Source organism: Scophthalmus maximus, chromosome 13 (assembly GCF_022379125.1).
Source record: "Scophthalmus maximus strain ysfricsl-2021 chromosome 13, ASM2237912v1, whole genome shotgun sequence".
Taxonomy (NCBI): Eukaryota; Metazoa; Chordata; class Actinopteri; order Pleuronectiformes; family Scophthalmidae; genus Scophthalmus; species Scophthalmus maximus.
Genome location: NC_061527.1, coordinates 5169190 through 5188020, shown reverse-complemented (window position 1 = coordinate 5188020; position 18831 = coordinate 5169190). Strand labels below are relative to the sequence as shown.

General features: G+C 41.8%; 1 protein-coding gene across 4 annotated transcripts; it reads right to left on the bottom strand.

The window, feature by feature from the left end:
• Positions 1–39: 39 nt before the first annotated feature.
• Positions 40–18172, bottom strand: LOC118318151 (G-protein-signaling modulator 2-like). 4 transcript variants are annotated; one of them, XM_047336773.1, is made up of 16 exons: positions 11946–12097; positions 9173–9394; positions 8652–8787; positions 8134–8273; positions 7210–7333; positions 6930–7045; positions 6150–6305; positions 5126–5234; positions 4679–4844; positions 4409–4506; positions 3846–4031; positions 2758–2920; positions 2010–2195; positions 1810–1925; positions 833–1062; positions 40–567 (listed from the first exon to the last, which is right to left on the bottom strand). In XM_047336773.1, exons 1-15 carry the CDS (start codon positions 12080–12082, stop codon positions 880–882), a joined length of 2238 nt encoding a protein of 745 aa, XP_047192729.1. In that variant the 5' UTR covers positions 12083–12097; the 3' UTR covers positions 40–567; positions 833–879. The 4 variants fall into 4 exon arrangements, with proteins under 4 accessions (XP_047192729.1, XP_047192731.1, XP_047192730.1 ...); XM_047336775.1 differs by lacking the exon at positions 11946–12097 and adding an exon at positions 17790–18172 and having other exon boundaries at positions 40–1062; XM_047336774.1 differs by lacking the exon at positions 11946–12097 and adding an exon at positions 14312–14513 and having other exon boundaries at positions 40–1062.
• Positions 18173–18831: the final 659 nt, after the last annotated feature.

Below are 18831 nucleotides of genomic sequence, written 5' to 3'. Positions count from 1 at the left end.
GAAGATAATGAATCCCGGTTAAATAAATAAGCTGTAATATAAATTCATGAGATTTTATTTCTCCATTGTCTGGAGAAGGTATCAGTATAAAGGCTAAAATAACATTTCTTTTGTTCCTCTCCCCTCACACACTAGTTAATCATCTGTAAAATCTTGTTACAAAGAAGAAAAAAGATCCCATTTCACTTCATTGCAATATTGCTCCAGATATAACAATGTAAAATCGTCTTTAAGTCTTAAAAGCAATATCCAGAAGGAGGTTCTATAAACTGCTCCACCAGTCCATCAGTGTAGGAATGGATATTTCCCCAGAGAAGTTCTGTCATTTGACTCGGTGTGACAAGTTGTTGTCAGACAATGTCTGAGGTCAATTAAAAACCCAGGATGATCCACTCTGCTTCACTGCAGAACCTCTCGGATAAATCCATCTGTAGTATGTCTCTTGTCCATCATCGTGAAACAGAAATTCCTTCAGTTTGGCTTTTATCCTTTGAGAACAGTATCCTCACGCACCGTTTGGATGAGCGACTTGATGCAAGCCTCCAGAGCAGACGCACATCTTTGGTTCTAAAAGCACAAAAAAAAAAGCTAGACCCGGTCAGTTTTCTTTAAAAAGAAGCCCATGAGTCTCAAAAAGCTAAATTTCCCATGAATTCAGTCACAATGACCAGTTCTGTATCATTTGACATCTTAATTCCCTCACTTCACTACATCACTCATATTCTTGGCAGTCTCACAGGAATGTTGTCAGGACAATTCCAAAAGGCAGGAATCAACGGCCATGTAGCTTACAGAAAAAGAAAAAGGGAAACTAAATAAAAAGTTTGGTTACTTCATTGGGTATCCTGAGATAACGTCATCACAAATCCCTGCATGGAGTCAATCTAGTTTGGTCTGTGTAACACTGGGGGGCGGCTGGACTCTCTGCTCCTCCATCCTGTTGGACTGGGAGCGAAGGATGAGACTGAAAAAATCCTCGTCTGGAACCGTCGGTCCCTTTGTGGGGGAAGGTGGAGAGGAAGAAGGTGGAGCAGCACATCGCTGGTCGTTGAGTCTGGACCCCTGGAATATTGGAGAAATAAACAACACAGTAACATCAGCGATCAATGAGGAGTTGACTGAATGAAAAAATAAACTGCAACCAATTAAAAAATTATTAAATTCTAATTTAATAAGTGAAAATTGTTTCAGCCTCAGTCGTGAACGTTTTCGGCTTATTCATACCCTATTTAAAACTTTTTTTTAAAAATTTTAAACCAAACCCTGTTTTTTCTTTTTTTTCGTCATTTGACTCTGTAAATTATTATTTTTTTGGCTTAAAATTAAGTGCCTGGACCCAAAATAGACCCGTTTCTGAAATATTACAAGCGAACTGTGCAAGAACCGAATCATTTATCTCCCTCTTTCCCCTTTTCTCAACAGAAAACATTCACTACACATTGACCCTAACTTCTCAATAAGTGGTAAATAATATACATGTTTTAACAGGTCTGTAACTTCCCCACTAAGAAACGTCCTGGTGACAACAATATGATATAATGTAGTACTTAATACAGACAATAGAGATGGCATTCAATTGGTGCACTTTCAATAAATTAATTTATAGTATAGTCTTTTATCCAGTGCACATATCCTCTTATTTTGGCTGATACCCTGTTAATGTTCTGCTCTTCAAATGAAAATGGAAATTCTCCCCATCAATAGTAACAAACTTTATTTCCAGTAGTTACTCAAATCTACATTTGTAATGTCTGAAACCGAGATGTTTAAAATGAACTCAAGTAATACAATAGATTTTGTTTTTCCCACCTGGCACTTAACTAGCATGTCGAAGAAGACATCGTCCCCCTCCGGCTGCTCATCGCTCGCCTCGAGCTGACTGTACAGGGAGGGTGTGTGAGGGGAATCTGTACTGGAGATGGTGGCTGAGAGGGAAAAACCAACACACATAAGTCAAGACGCGAGTCGTGATACTGAGGAATCCAAGGAATGCCTCATTACTCCGTCACCTTTTGTGGGGACTTGGTCTGCGTTGGAGGTGGAGGGTGTATGAGGCGGGCTGGAGGTGCTGAGACGTAAGCCAGGAAAATGGCTCAGGCTGACTCGTTGGTCGTCCAGTCGACGGGCCTGGGAGCTGGCCAGCAGCTCCAGGAAATGACTGGGATCCTGCGATGGTGTTTCGCACGCCGAAATAGCTAGAAGCAAAGATAAAAAGATTATCTGTGGGTGATTGTGTTGGGATCGGCGAGTTGTGCCTTTGACTCCTCCACTCTAGCATTTCAGGTTCTATGGAACTTGAAGCAAACTTTTGCCGAAATCTACCTTCTAAGCATCAAACACCCCCCCACTGACAAAGTTTTGTGTAAAAGAAATGTAGTTTTGTCCTTCATGCACAAATAATTTGACAAGCTTGAATTCATGGCCTCATTCGTAAGAAAACAATAGTGACACATTTTCACAATGGACGTGAGCTCTGAAGGATGAAACCACAAACCTTTTAAAATCTCAAGGCTGGAAAGGATGACAGATAATTAAAAAAAGGATTTTGGGCGGAGTAATCCTTTAAGTCATCTTCCCAACATTTAATATGTAAAAGGACACATGCTGCATTCACACCATGAATGTAGAGGTTTATTTTAGTTTTTTTTTTACATCTTTCCACTTGCATTTATCCTCGGGAAAATACGTCAGAAAAAATGGCTCCATTATGTAAAAAATGGTGTGAACACAGATGAGAACACGCAGGGGCCGACTCACATTTCCTTGCAGCTACAGGTGGGGTGGAGGAGGGAGAGGAATGGGCAGGGAGATGGCTCGGGCCATCCAGTAGAGAGCACCTTTGGTCGTCCATTCGGTTGCCCTGGAAACGAGAGAGGAGGTCGAAAAAGCCGTCCTCTCCGATAGTGTCCCGTGGTCCGGGCTATAGCGTTAGTAAAAAAAACAACAACAAACAATCTCCTGGTGAAAAAATATAGACTTACGGGTAAATTTTAGTAAAGCCCTAAAACATTACATGGATTTATATAAGTCTATTTTCATACTGTTGAATATTACAATTGTCATATTGTGAGGAGCTGCAACAGTTAATCGTTTAGTAAATCAACTACTAAAGTAATCGCCAACTATTTTGATAATCAATTAATCTGATCAGGTAGTTTTAATGAAAAAAAAAAAAAAGTAAAAATTCTCTGATTTCAGCTTCTTCAATGTGAATATTTTCTTTTTTCTTTGCTCCTCTGTGACAGTAAACTAAATATCTTTGGTGTGTGGACAAAACAAAACATCATCTTGAGGTTTTTGGAAACACAATCATTATTTTTCACCTTTTTATGGAGCAAACTACTAATCTTTAAAGAAAATAATCGTAAGTTGCAGCCCTCATACTATCTATAAACCCAATTAATCAAAAGAATAAGTACCAAATTTACCAATAATCAATAATTGTCCTATTAAAATTAATTTAAATCAAAATATGCAAAATAATTTCCACACAACTGCAAATATTCTCAGAGAATACAGAGCATTTCAGCTGTTTAGTTTCGCATGACTAAAAAAGTTTAACTTTGCTGCGTCACTGCAAATTTAACAAGACAATCAGAAGTCATTTTATTTTGATCACCAGAGTATTGATTCAATTGCAAAATGGTTTTAAAAGGGATTTTCATAAAACAAAAATGAACTGATCATTTGGAAACTGACTCAACTTCCCTTCACACTCATGAGCCATTAAGGATGACACCACATTTCCACACAGCATTATTTCCTCCCACAGTTTGGTCGTAATTGGCCGTTAGCCTCCCTCACATTCTCTGTGGGCAGGACACAGGATTAAAAAAAAAAAATACCTTGATGGACACCGGCGTGTCCAGCTCTGGAGCCTTGTGCTCACTGCAGTTTTCTTGTTGGTCTTTAGGGGGCGACTTGTTGCTCTTGTGCTTCTTGCTCTTCAGCCGGTGGAAGAGGAAGAGCTTGGTGGAAGCCTTGATTGTGTTGTTTTTCGAAGATCCGGGGAACGTGTCCTCCTCCCAGTCCTGAGGTGAATACAGGGGGATACAAGTCAGCTGGTTTCCCATGTTACCCTTAAAGGTTCAACAGGTTCCTGTGGCGAAGGGAACTTTTATCGTTTCAAACAACAAGAAGTTCTAAATGTAAGAAAGTATCTGCTTTCTATATGCTTTATTTTTATATTGTTAAAATGAAAGCAGAGTGTGCTAATCAACATTTATATATAACTACGAATGAGCATCAGTCATTTGACTGAACTTGACCATTTAAGTTTCCTCATAAATCTTGAACACAATAACTTTAAGTTTTAATATTTTTTATGTTGGTGAACCATATAATTCAGTCGACAGGCTTTGAAATCAGTGTGAGAAAACCTTTACTTATTTTAACCCACAGTACATACTGGATGTGCCGGTGAGTCTCCAGTTTGATTTCTGTCCAGACTTGGAGTCTGTTTCAGTTTCTCTGCACTTGATCTCCTCCTCACTGGAGACTTCATCCCTGAGACGAAGAAAGGACATTCAACAGTTTAAGATTTGAAAAACACTTTCAGAACAACAGCGATTTGTGTTGGCTGTTTTTTTTAAGGCAAACATGATGCTATAAACTAAATTACACTGTAAACGTTAACTGTGACATGTTCCATCTAAATAAGTGGTGCAAATTCATTCACCTGGGAGGTTGGTGTAGCCCTGGTAGCTAACTGGCAGAGCGGAGCTGTTAGCGTTTGTGTTGCGGAAGATGTTTGGATGGATGTTGGAGTTGGACTTGAGGCCTACGACCAAACGAAGGTCGGACAGGTTCATCCTGGCTGTGACCTCGCCGCTTTTGTCGCCCGTCTGCACCGTCGACAACATCGAAAGTTAATACAAACAAAGAATCCAAAACAAAGACAAAGCATATTACTACTGAGTAGGATTCTTTTTGCACTGGTTTTCGTAACATGTACGTCCATAACAATCCTTAATTCATACATACACAACATAGAAGCTGAACATAAAGAAAGCTCAAGCATCATTCCCTGCTGTTCTCCACACAACCAGTAGGTGGGGCTGTGGCCCTCGGCAGCCACCGGTTGGACTCGAGAGGGAGGGAGGTGAAACAGTAAACACTCAGTCACCTCTTTGGCAATTTCCAGATGTTTCTCAGCAAAGAACATGGCTTGCTCATGATTCCCCAGAGCGGTGTGGGCATTTCCTAGACTCCAGTATGCTCTTCCTTCACCAACTCTGCAGTGACACACAACACACACACACACACTCAGGGAAACAGGCCGAGCAGCTTCAGACGGTATTATGCAAGAAGGGGAAGGACATATACGTCAAACTCTCACGTAGCACATTGACACATTTTACAATGATCAACATGCTGTATTATTATTTGTACTATTATTTTCTTAGGAATAAATAGAAATTATTAAAATAAATACCCCTCGTTATTGCCATTATATCCCATTTTATACCTTTTGACATTACTTAGATTACAATATTACAGCTTGGCAAGTAATTTTTTTTCCCAGAAATCCTGCTTCCTTTTCCTAAGACTTTAAAAAAAGAGAACCGCGCCTTCACTAGAAATGAGAGCATTGCTTTGCACAGAAAGATGTAGTAAAGGAGAAGCCTATATTTACTGACTTCCTCTATAAAGTGGAGAAAAAAAACAAACTTTAATTTAGTTTATGTTGACATACATTTGTGTATTTCAGTTCAGTTTATAAATGCCAACATCTTAAACTAACTATATCTGCTTGTCGTTAGCAGCCGTTTAATGTTGGAGTTGATCAAGGTGGAGCCATCTTTCAATTTAATATGAAAAGGAAAATACTGTTTCATATACTAATCATATATTTTGGATGAAAGTTGTATTTCTTTTAATAGAAAATCCTGCTTTTAAGCCAAATATGGATCTGTGAATAAACGTAAATGTGAAATTTGCTTTTGCTTTTCTTTTTTCAAAGATTTTAAAATTCTTTAATTGGTTTTCTTTTGACCTTGTTTGCTTTCAGCGTGGTCACAGTTGTTGTAGATTGACGGGTGTTTGCGGTAGCGCCACCCACATTCAATCTGTACATCTGTACATCCAATCTGTTTATACTTCAAAGGCTAATTTGTCGGGAAAGTAGCTTTTTTTTTTTAATGGTATACCGGTCACTGAGGTCCTGGGCGATGACCAGATGTTTGAGGTGGTAGTCGATGGCTCTCTCGTAGTCCTGCAGCAGCGTGTAGGTGTTCCCCAGACTGTAACAGGCCTGGGCCTCCACCGCTCGGTCCTTCAAAAGCCTGGCCAGCTGCAGCGTTCTCCTGAGGGCCGAACACAAGAGGAGGAGGAGGAGGAGGAGGAGGAAAAGTCAAAGAATGTCTGGGGTGGGTGCAGAAGAATGATAGTCATCTGCAATTTTCCTCCCAGGGGCTGGAGTAAGGGATTTTAAACGTTTGAACTGCTCCTGAACTGCACATCTGTATTAATCCCTCTGTTGTATTCAAAACTTTGTCATATAACCAAAGCAGTAACACATTATTTTAAGTCTCACTAGTTAGCATTTAAAAGCTGTAGACAAATATCGTTTGTAAATTAATTATAGTATTGCAAAATGGTTTGTATGTGGTTGTATGGCCCTGTAAGAACAATTTGAGCATCAATTTTGGCGTTTAAATGCTAAACCGGGGCCTTAAAGTGAAAATGTTCCCTGCAAAACTCTTAATCAATGTCACAGTGCAGATCATTCAGATTTGATAGGATTTCTCCAGTTCATTTATGGTTGTATGTTCACGAGTGTAATTAAATGGTCTTGCATTTGTCACTAAAGCTTTTACTCTCAAAAGACAAACATATCTCACATATCATCATCAGCACGCGTTTCAAGTTTCATGATTACTTGGATGTGCTCGTCTGCAAATAACCACTGTGAGGTGATGGAGACTCACTTGTAATGACCAGCCGCCACTTCGAACTGGCTGAGGAATATGTGGGCATTGCCAAGGTTACAGTGAGCCCTCCTCTCCGCAGACCTGTCCCCGAACTCTTTGGCGACGAGTAGCCGCTGCACAACAGGAATAACAGTGAAACAATACCGGTCAGGATTCACAGGAGAAGTTTTCAGGAATCAACTAATTCGGTTGCCAGGATCTCAAAGGTACGAGTGCAAAGCTTATGAGAAGCAGGTGCTACATTACTTTTGTCTGTCACCTTACGTTTGCCACTCACCTTTTCATGTGCAGCCACTGCCTTTTCAAAGTCTCCCAGCAGATAATAGGTATTACCGAGGTTCCCATAGGTGCGACCCTGCGCTGCCCGGTCGCCTAACTCTGTCACCAGGCACAGGTTTGCTCTTTGTGGGAAAAAAAACAACAACACGTCGTGGTACGTTTACAAATGATCATTTTCACAGAGAACATTTTCAGGATGATATTTTCAGCCCATGAAAGAGCCAACAACACCGGCCTGTTCCTTTAGTTTCCATGTGATTAATTAACTGGGCTACGAATGACATCTTAATGTTTTTTCTTTTTATTAATAGTTATTTATAATTAAGGTCAGGGCTTAACTGTAAAATATAAAGCCTCAATTACATTTCTTTGTCATAAGGGAGAACAACATCTTAATACTAATTTCCCCTTCTTTTATGTGAAATTCCAACCATGCAATATCCCATTCTTGTAGTATCTATATTTATACTTGTGCTTAATTCCAACCATGCAATATCTCATTCTTGTAGTATCTATATTTATACTTATGCTTGTATTAAAAAAAAAAGTAAATAGATCTTTTATTGCTATCCACTCTTCTGCTGTCAACACCCACATGTCACTGTTGTGGGACGAATAAAGGGATATCTTATCTAAAGAATCGTTGCCAATTAAAAAAAGAAAGAAGATACGCCTGATAAATCTGTATAATATTGTTATTGGCCCCCCAAATTCCATAGCGTCGTGCTCTAAAACATATTACTCCTAACTAAAAGTACCCTAGTGAGGGAGAGCGAGTGTATGCAGTTGTCTCTGAAGTATAAAACTTTGACCAATCTTGAGCCATGTCACGGAGCAAAAGTCGTCTCAAACTCTCCTCCGGGTTTTCATAGTACAAACAAACCGACAAAGTCAATATTTAGAAGTCGACAAAAGGACTCACTCGTAGTACTGTGCAGCATTCCTCAGGGCTGTCCGGGCGTCCTCCGGGAACTCGCCTGGCTCCGCTCCACTCCAGCAGATGCCCTTGCCCTTGGCGTGGTAAACGTTCCCGAAATTATACAGCGCCCGAGCCTGCCCAACCTGCAATGCACGCACACCAGATTTTCACAGACAGAAAAAACCCACGCTGACCACTGTCGTAATTACATACTCAAAATACACTGACACCAGACCTGCTGGTTAGCATGGGGGGGGCTGGAAACCTCTGCAAGTCATCATGCACATACCTACAGTTACAGTCAACCGTTCTGAGTCCGTTGAGCATGTTATGTGGGGAAACAAATTTCTAATCCGTTTATTCTTATCAATTCTTAGTGGGGCCTTTTAGTCACAAACTGAAAATGAATTTACAATCATTTATTCTCAGTTTTCTAAGATAAAAGGACTGAAGGAATGTTTCTTTTAAGCCAAAATAATTCAAATGTCATTGTCCTACAGTGTCATTAACGTATGACCCACCTTATCATATATGGCCTTCGTGATTTCCAAATGTCTTTGGCAACAAACCAGTGCCTCCTCATAGCGTCCTAGCAGCTTCAACGTGTTCCCAAGGTTACCGCTGGCTTTGGCCTCGCCGAGCTCGTCTCCAATTGTTCTGGGAGTGCACAGAGAAAAGAAAAATTAGGAAGTTATTAAAATGGAATATTAGAGGATTACTGGTGTGTGTGTGTGTGTTAGTAGGAAGACACAAGAGGCAAGAAAGTAATTTATAACTGCAAGCAGCAATAAAGTGGAGTCGAGTTGGGCAATATAATCACAAAGGGGGAAATCGTGATTAAAAAAAAAAAATCAAATTATAGTTTGAGTTAAATCTTAAATGACTTGTGTTGGACCAACATAAAACTTGTGCACACAAACCATAACCCAGGCCAAAAAATGAAAAGAAAAAAAAAAGAAGTCACATTTACAGGAAGCAGTTTCTTTACTTCAATCGAATGGTTCAAGGAGGCGGCTACAGTTTTCTTGCTGTGAAACTTTACCTGGTGAGTGTGAGGTCATGCCGATGGTACTCCAGCGCCTTGTTGTACTCTTGCAGGTGAAAGTAGGCGTTTCCCAGCTGGCTGTAGATGGCGCTGAGGATCTGAAGGTCTTCCGTTCCCACCTGGATGGCGGACTCGAAGAAAGACACGCCGGCACGGTAGTCGCCCGTCTTACACAGCCGCTCACCTTCCAGGGCCAGGTCCAGACACGATGCCTCCATCCTGCGGGAGAAGAGGGACGTGAGAGGTGACAGTGAACTCCGTCTTACCATCTCCTGAAGTATTTCTTTCCTAAAATAGGGAAGAAATCAATATTTTCCTCCTTGTAGATTTGGCTGTAGGCTGAATGTAATCATCACAGTAAAGTTCACCCAGAGGAAGGGCCTATTGTACTAGCTATTCTTTTCATTAATGATAAAAGCTATGGATTATATTATTGGTTATTTGGTCAATAGTGAATGATGTCCTTCCCCAATTTTTCAAAGCCCAAGGTTGTGTCTTTAAATGTTTAGTTTTGTCTGTTTAAAAGTCCAAAACCCAAACATATTTGGTTTACGATCATAAATTATCAAGAAATTTTGTTGATGAACTAAGATTAATTGACTAATTGCTACACTCCTGATGAGGTCGGGACACATGGGAAGGGCAGGGTGAAGATTTAAAGCGCTGGAAACTGGAAGCATTTTCATTTTCAATTTGAAAATTACAGACTAATCTCTCCTCCCCCTCCTAATTATAAATTATGAGACATAGATTAAAAATATGCTCTCTAAATTCTGAGATACTTATAGAGCAGTAGTGAAAACCATATCACCAAAGATGAAGTTGTTATGTTTATGTTTTCCCCAACTGCTTTTTTTGGTCTGCAGTCGAAAATAAATACGGTCAGAAAAGGTTATTCTAAAATCACATTTAAAAAGAACTGGAATCAATGAACCTTTGTTAAATTTTGCAGGATGATTTACTTAAAATACAACACATTTCATAATGTAATTGTTTCAGGACAATTTTAACATCAATCTTCTCATCTCTCAGAAATGTTTTGTGCTAAAATTACAAAATTGCAGACTTTGGTTTTCATGTATAAAGGCCAGAAAAACACTACAACTGTAACATGCACGCAAAACAGAAAGAGAAATGTCAAGTGCAGAGAAGTCCAGACCCTGTGAAAGCAGAGACGAGGACTTTAAATCCAAAATAGGCCGAAGCATTTCCTGTGTGTCGCGAGCGCCGAGACCTCAAAACTCCCAAATTGACCCTGGAATGAAAGCGTGTGCGTTGCATTTAACCATGAACACAAAGTCAACTCATGTAAACAGATGTGTCTGCGGTTAGGACATCATTTTTACAACCTCCACACCCTTCCCTAAAAAATAAGATCATCCCTCTTTGTCAACTTCTTTACTAACAGTAATGGGGAAAAAAAGAGTATTAGAGTGAAGCCGTTACATCATTAGACTGTAAAACAAATCCAGTCACACATGGATGCACAGGACTCACGTCTACAAGACTGTGTGAAGGGGGAGAACGACTATTTACCATTTACTTCAACTGTAGGAGTCAGTTTGAGTGTCAGTATATACTTTACTCCGATAAATTTAGACGACACCCTACTTCTCTGTAGCCTCGGACCCAGATGCATTCTGGGAGCTCATTTCATTTGCTCTGTCAGACTACAGTCTGGATCCACCTCCATTGGAAAGTGATTACCCCACTGGTAGAAATCTTGTCCGTCCAATCACAACCGATTATCTGATAATGGGCGGGGTTTGTACCGTGACCCGGAGAGAAGCGACTTTTGTAAACACCCAAGATGGCTGCCGCTGATGATTTTTGAAATTTCTCCCACAAAACGCTCGTTCACACACACTGTGGAATCATCGTCACAGACGGCTCTAGTCTGTTGACATTTTCACTTCGCTCAACAGACGTCACACGATCCATTGCGCTCAGCGGTTGCAGGTCTGATCCAATTGCGTCCAGAGATATTTTGGCTTGCGTCCGTCGGTAACGCCTCTTTGGAAATCCAAAAAATGAACGGAGAGGTCCCAGACTGATTCACAGTTGAGTTTTAGTCTGGCCACGCCAAGATAACCTCACTGTATTCAGACCTAGAAAGAGGTTATATCCGTAGAATTCAAAAGCTATTTAAAAATGTAAAAGTCTTTTGGGGTGGTGGGTGAGATATAATTTCAACACTTGACTCCACCCTCAGAGACAGTCACCACTTCCTCCCAGTCTGTCTCCTGACGGGGAGGAAGTGGGAGGAAACTCAAAACCAATGCTTGAGGTAATTGTAAATTAAAGGTTGGTCACTACCCCTCCCAGAAAATGACACAAACAATGTGATTCTTTCCATGTCATATATTAAATCATGATTTTCATGAGGCATGATTTTTCTAACGTGTTTTTCTGCCAAACACACGTTAGATGAAGACCAACAGATAAGTGTATTTTATCTCAGCTGCATGGCAGCAGGGACCTTCTCACAAATCTAAAAAATGATGGAGAGACATGGTTAAACAAACTCTGCAGAATTCAACAAAAACCTGAAGTATGTGGTCTCTGCGCCCAAAGCTTTTCAATGAAAGCATGTGAGCATTTCATCAAGCCTAGGAGCGGATGGGCCTGAATCTGCCGTGGCTCTTAAGCCCCTTTAAAGATTAAAATAAACTGTGGCGTCTAGTAGATCAACATGCCTCCTGACATCAGACGCAACAATTCATTAGCTTCAGTCAGCGTTGACATGCTGACGCCCCCAGGGCTCACGTACCTGTTGCCTTTCCCCATTCTGATGCAGTCAAGACAGTTCGACACGACGGACATTTCAAACTTCTCGACGTGGAGCAAACGCAGCTCTCTCAGCTCAACATCCTTTGCCTTCTGTCCTGCATTCGTGTGGAAACACATAACGCACACAGGCCGCTGTGCCCACTATCTCACCCGAGTAGAGAAAAAAACACCGCTCCCGTGGATCCGCTCGGCTAACTTGTGGCAACGGCAAAACAGAAAGGACTTAATCCAATCAGCGTCCACGTCGACCTTAGCCGTCAGGTGCCGGGGGTGGGAGAGGTGAGTTTTGTTAGGGCGAGCAGAGATTAACGCCAGCTCGCGAACAAAGAGGAGCGTGGTCGGCGAGGTTACCGTGTTTGGCCGAACGTTGCGTTTCTCCCTCGCCTGAGCCAATGGCGACGTGCGTTTCCGAGCCACCTGACGGTGTGTGTCACATCCAATTAGGGCCGGACCTCAATGGTAATTATAGCCACTTTAAGTGGCTCCAATGAAGTCTGAGGCTATTTGCTCAACACGCCGTGAAATGATCACTGAGCGGCAGGCGGCCCCACAAGGGTAGGAACCTAATTCTGTTGAAAATAAAGTCTTCCAGTATATATTTCGATGAGACTTCATTTCTTAGCGGTAAATCCCACAGGGACGGATGTATTGGAATAAGAAATCCAGGAATGAATTCACACCACACTCCCGCAACGCTTCCTCAACAAGCTTATGGTAAAACTCTGCTGCAGCCAATCCACAACAATCCACTTGTCTGAAGTAACCAAGTCTGGTCAACGTGTCCTCTAGGAGGGAGAAACCATACGTTGGCTCAAGGCCTGGTACATGTGACTTTAAGAGCTGCCACCTCAGTTGACCAAGAGCCAGGTCAAAATCAGGGGCAAAAACGTTGGGAACAACCCGACTCGCTTGCGTTCACCCTAAGTGACACTGGAGGCGTTTCAGACATCGCTGAAGTGAGATACTCAACTCGAGCATTCTCTTAAACAGTCGCAGCTTTTGTTTGCGTGTTGGCACCAACATGCATTTAACCCCCCCCCCCCCCCGCCCTCTCTCCCGGGGATCTTCCTGCCAAGTCATGTTGGACGTCGTGGAAGGATTTTGCCGTTGGTGCTTAAGACTGGACGAGCAGGAATCTGGTTATCAGATTGTGTCAGTAAACCTGCAGGCGAGTTCATTACCTCTCTCTCTCTCTCTCTCGAGAATGCGAGAGTGTGAGTGTGTGAGTGTGTGAGTGTGTAATCCGTTCCCAGGAGAATATGCCACTAGTAAACATCGACTTGACTGAGCTTGTACGCAATACCTAAAATTACTGCAGTGCCGGGTGTTGCAATTTGTCAACTCCGCCCACACTACCTCACAAGGCTTTCTATTTATATATATATATATATATATATATATATATATATATATATATACTGACACAGTCAACAGTTTACACAAAAACACAACAAGGGAGATGCTTAACAATGTGACGGTGATACAACTTCGCCAGCACAGATTTCAATCGTTTTAAAATATATGCGTGTCGGAAAAGAGAAACAAATCACTTAGCGGTCGACGGTCGGTGAGTGTCAAGTGTTTGTTGTCACGGTGGTTTCAGTCATGCCATGAAATATTCACACGGTGGTTAGCGAGGACCTCCTGCAGTCACCTCAGTACGATTCACGTGTGTGAACCAGTGAGGTGTCACGTTACTGCCACACAGAAACTCACAAACACTCTTGTTGTCTCTTATCCTCACATCTACACTGACATACTGTAAATATGCCAATATACTAATTCTCACTTAGTCAATAAAATCACAATTGTGCCAAAGCCCAGGTTGACAAATTCAGATGCCTGGTAATATCCAAGAGGAAGTTAAGAAGATGCTCAGTTAACGATTCGATTAAATGAATCGCCAGCTCTTTTGATAATCGATTAACTGGTTTAGGTAGTTTTAATGAAAAGGAAGGTCAAAATTCACTGATTTCAGCTTCTTAAGACGTGAATATTTTCTGGTTTCTTTGCTCCGCTACGACAGTAAACTGAATATCTTTGGTGTGTGGACAAAAACGATCATCGTTTTGTTTTGTAAACAGCAGCCATTCACATTTCATTGTTTAATTGACTTCTGTACGTTATTATCCATTGATTATCTAAATTGGTGTAAACACTAACTTTATAATTTCACTGTGTGATATTAACTGAGCTGAGTTCTAAGCTTTTGCAACAATATACGAAACCAAACAATCTAAAAGCTGCGGATACTCGTGATGCTCAACTTCACTTTTAGAGTCAGACGGGTCACTCCACTACACCTCACACGTCCGACACTGATGTACACATCCGGCCGTACTGTACCTCTGGCGGATGTGAAGTAAAAGCTGCCAGTTCTGTGCACAGGGCAGAGAAACGCTGCCAGACATGACGGTCAGCCCCGGCAGGCCCTGATCAACAGAGCCAGAGGAAGAACATGATGGATCCCCCTCAGCTACCAAGCATTTATAATAAAAAAAAATAATAAAAACGAGAAAAGAGCTCTACACGGCAACGTGTGTCAAAGTCCTCTGGAGAGACCGGAAGCCGCCACGCGTGGATTCCATCAAACAATGAGCGAATTCAGCCGCCGCACTTTCTCCGTCCCGCCTCTTTATGTTGCAACCGGAGCTGGAGGGAGGAAACACTCGCTGTCGTCGTGTGTTCAGCCAGCGTGTTGTAATCCACCAGCAAAAACAAACGCAGTCGAGTGGCTTCGAGAGGACGCGGGTGGGAAAAGTGATGAGTGGATTAATCCATCGTTCCATTCCATCAACAGAATATTTTCTTTTCTTTTAAAAAGTTCAAGTCTGATCTCTTGCTCAGGTCCCATTTTATTGCTTCACATGTGATATTCCTGTAAATTAAATGTATTTCACGTGACTTTTTTTTTACATTTATATTTTCACAGGGACGTTTTAACCAGGTCTTCTCTTGTGAAAGAGATAACGCAGCTCGAGAGACTTTCCGATTAAATAAAGAAACGTTAAATGAAATTTTAACCGGCAACAATTGTGATCATCTGTGAACCAGTTTACTGACAATAAAACCTAAAATTCACTTGTTTCCATTAATGAAATATGAATATTTCACAGATTTTCTAGGTCTCCTCTTGATTGTTAAACAAATCGTTTTGGGTTTTTATACTTTTTAACAGCAAAAAACTTCAGGTTGATTTACCACTTTTTGACCCACTTTTACTCAATGATTATTGGATTAAATCGAGAACGATACCGGGAGACTGACCAATAAGGAATATATTTAGTTGGTTCCCTCCGTTGCCTTCAAACGATGTTCGCCTGCTACAGAAGTACAGAACCACAAGAACCTGCACACGAGCTTCGACGGACTCTTTTTTTTTTTCACCTCAAAACGACGCAGGAGGGCTTCGGGACGTCCTCGGCAGCATTTCAAAACAAAAGCTCAAGATTCCGCAGTAAGAGAAACGTTTCATCCAGCTCTCCCTTTTTGATAATTGTGTAAATACTGTGCTGCGATTTGGGTTTTGCTCTCTCCTTCTCGTTGTGTTGCGCTGACCTGCTGTGGACTTGTTTTCCTCACCGTCGTCTTGAATGGCTCCAACCCACAGGTCTATTATCCTCCTGTGATCTCACTCACTCACTGACTGACTGACTAAGTGCTTTTTGGCTAAAAACCTCCAGCTGACAGCATGGTTTTTGGTTGTTGTTGTTGTTGTTGTTGTTAACGACGACTGCATCCTCCTCACGCTGCAGACTGTGCAGTGCAGGAGAAAAGAAAAAAACCTGGACCACGTCGAAGGGTGCAGCTGTTTCTGCTGCGGGAAGAAACCACACGCCGTCTGGCAACAATCACAGCGTGTTCACATGGTTGACTTGGATCCTGACACTTGTGTTATTTGTCGAATGGTTAACTCGTCTCTTTGACCCGTCTGCATGTTTTAAATTACTGGGGGGTTTTTCTTCTCCCCAGTGGTGTTTGAAGCTTTGGGGTGGGTCAGCTATCAAAGTGAAGGATAAAGGAAAGCAACACATGCCCGGTTACACAACGATTTAAGTCTGAAGTTCTTTGCACGGTTCATTTTCGATACATTTAAAAAATTAAAAAAAAACAACTGCTTATCCAGCAAAGACGAATTCAACAGGAACTGGGATGTCAAAAAGAAAGTACAACCACATACCAGCCCCTTCCCCTTTTTTATTCAATCTATATGAATCTTAATGTAGTTTACATCTAATGGGTGCATCATCTGTCGCTGGCAGGAATGGTGTGTGTGTGGGGATTGTCCCATTTTCCCAAGTCTAACCCGGAGGTGTTCGACATTTTGCCTTTTGAAAGGAAACATTTCTTCATCGGCGTGCATCATGTCTCCTAACTCACTACTTCTGTGCCTCAGCAGACGTGAGGTCGCTTGTGCAGAAACTGCACAAAACTGTGGAGGCTCTTTTGCTCCGACTTACAGAGTCACATCCTGTTGTGATACATGGGGCCCAGCGTGGCATCCCAGACCATAAGCATTTCAATATGAACACGCCCCAACCCCCGTCCCTCTTCAATTAGGTGACGCTGTCCAAAAAAGTGACAACCATACTTTCTTTTGAAGCGCGCTCATGAGAAAAACCATCATGAGAGGCTTCACCCCGAAACCCTGCACGTGGGAGGAGGGGAGGGGGAAAACAAGTTTTAATGAAAAACTGCGCTGCAGAACTTTAACTGCTGTCGTCTTCCTACTGCTTCGTCAAAGAGTGAACGCAGTGTTGACTCTTCATATAAAGGTTTATGTAAAAAAAAAAAGGAAAAAAGCAACTCGAGGGCAGGATCTAACTACCAGGTTCCACCGAGTGGTTTAGGGCCAAAGGACATTTTCTAATGTGAGGTCGTCTGGGACAGGGCTGCTGACTGTGACCGACTCCCAGCATGCACTGCACATCTGCAACAGACTCCCACGACACTCTGCAGATATGTTAACATCAGGCCTTTTTTTTTTTCTTCCTCTCTCTCTTTCCCCTGTTTCTCACTGTATTTTATTTAGATACAACATGGTCATATTTGATCTTACATCGCACTGCAATGCGATTGTTTATTTCTTATTCTCCTGATGTGCTCTGTTTAATTGTAGTGTTCTAAAATCAATGCATCTTAAACTGTAACCGCCGCCGTATATATTTTAGCCGCCATGTCAGTGATGATGTATACCTCACGGCCACAATGCACCCTAATATTATATTTTTTGTTGTGGCTATTTTTGCACGGAAAAAAATGTGTTTTTAATTTTTATTTGTACAGTGGTTTGCTTCTTTTTTGTGTGTACATCTTTTTCTGCTCTGTTTTTCACTTTCTGCTCTGTGTTTTTCCTTCTGGCACTGCCTGGCTGCTGCACATGTGTCTGGTGCTCTTCATGCAAACAAATGAGGAAGCTGCACGTTGTGTTTTGAGTGCAGCTCAGTCTCTGTCGTGGTGACACACACAGCCTCACTGGTGGTGATGATGGTGATGGTGATGATGATGATGATGATGATGATGATGATGACGATGATGACTGTTTGGTGGGAAAATCATGCACCAGTAATGCTGGAGATGAGTCAAGTCACGGTGAGCATGATGAACATGCCATCACATGTTTTGCCGTCTGGCTTCAAACAGCTGATATAGTGTTTGCGTGGGGGGCGACACGTTTAAGGTCTGTTGACAAGAAAAGACGGAGGCTACACAGTTCGCAAGTTATAAAAACCAAAAGGCTTGTCATTAAAGTTGACTTAAAGAAAAAATGTAAGAGGATGACGTGACGCCAAAAACAATTCAAGGCAGTTTCAATTTCACCTACCTTAAAGTGAGGTCCGCGAATACACCACGGACATGGCGCTAGCTTAACTTGCCAAGAAAAAGTAAAGTTGTTCTCCTCGAACTCTCCGGAACCAAATGTCTTCTCTTCTCTGTTCGCTGCTGCTCCGCCAGCTACTGCCTCGTCCGTCTGGAGGAGGATGACTCCATCGTCGCGGGTTGGGGCAAATAAAAATAAAGCCACTCCTTTTCGCTCCGACAATCTGACTCCAATTAAAAACCCAACTGGCTGCCGCCTTCGAGTGCCGTCGGACATGTCGACACCGCTGCTTAAACGCGCGCGCTCGACCAATCCGGAGCGAGGGAAATGCAGTTTAGATGTGACGTTTCCGGGGTGGGTGAGGGGGATCATGCTACATACATGCTACATCAGGATCATGCTACATACATACAACTTCACATGCCTGGATTCACTCAGGAGCAATTTGTCATGTTTCCTCCTGACGTGTCAGTTGCATGTTTTGACCTCTGGCGCCCCCTGGCGCATGTAGTTGCTCGGTGCTACTACATCACCAAAAAAAAAAAATGCTGGAAAAAAACAGTTCAACAAATTTCCTTTTTAAAATTTATCTTACAAAACCATGTCTGTGAAATAGTTGTGTACAGTAGGTTCCTCCCGGGTCCAGGTGCAAACATATGTTATTGCCCCCCCCGACAAGGATTGGCTGAACCAGACAGTACCCAGTTGAGTGGTAGAAATTTAATATCCGACGATCTTCATAATTGTTAAATGATTATAGTTGGTTTCTGTTCAATGCAAAAATACAAACTAAAGATTTTATCACATTAATCTTCGAAGTTCTGTCTATAAATATTTTTTTTTATAGATTATGAAATTGGATGAAGAAAGTAGTAGTATTTAAGAAAATAGAATAAAATTGAGTACAAGTGCTTCAAAACACACACTTGTTAACTTCCACCTCTGGCGATGCCTCTTTCAAGCAACCTTTTGTCCGAAAGTATGAGCTCTGTCTGCGTCCTCAGAGGGGTTTCCACTACCGTCCTTCAAATGAAGATAGACTGCT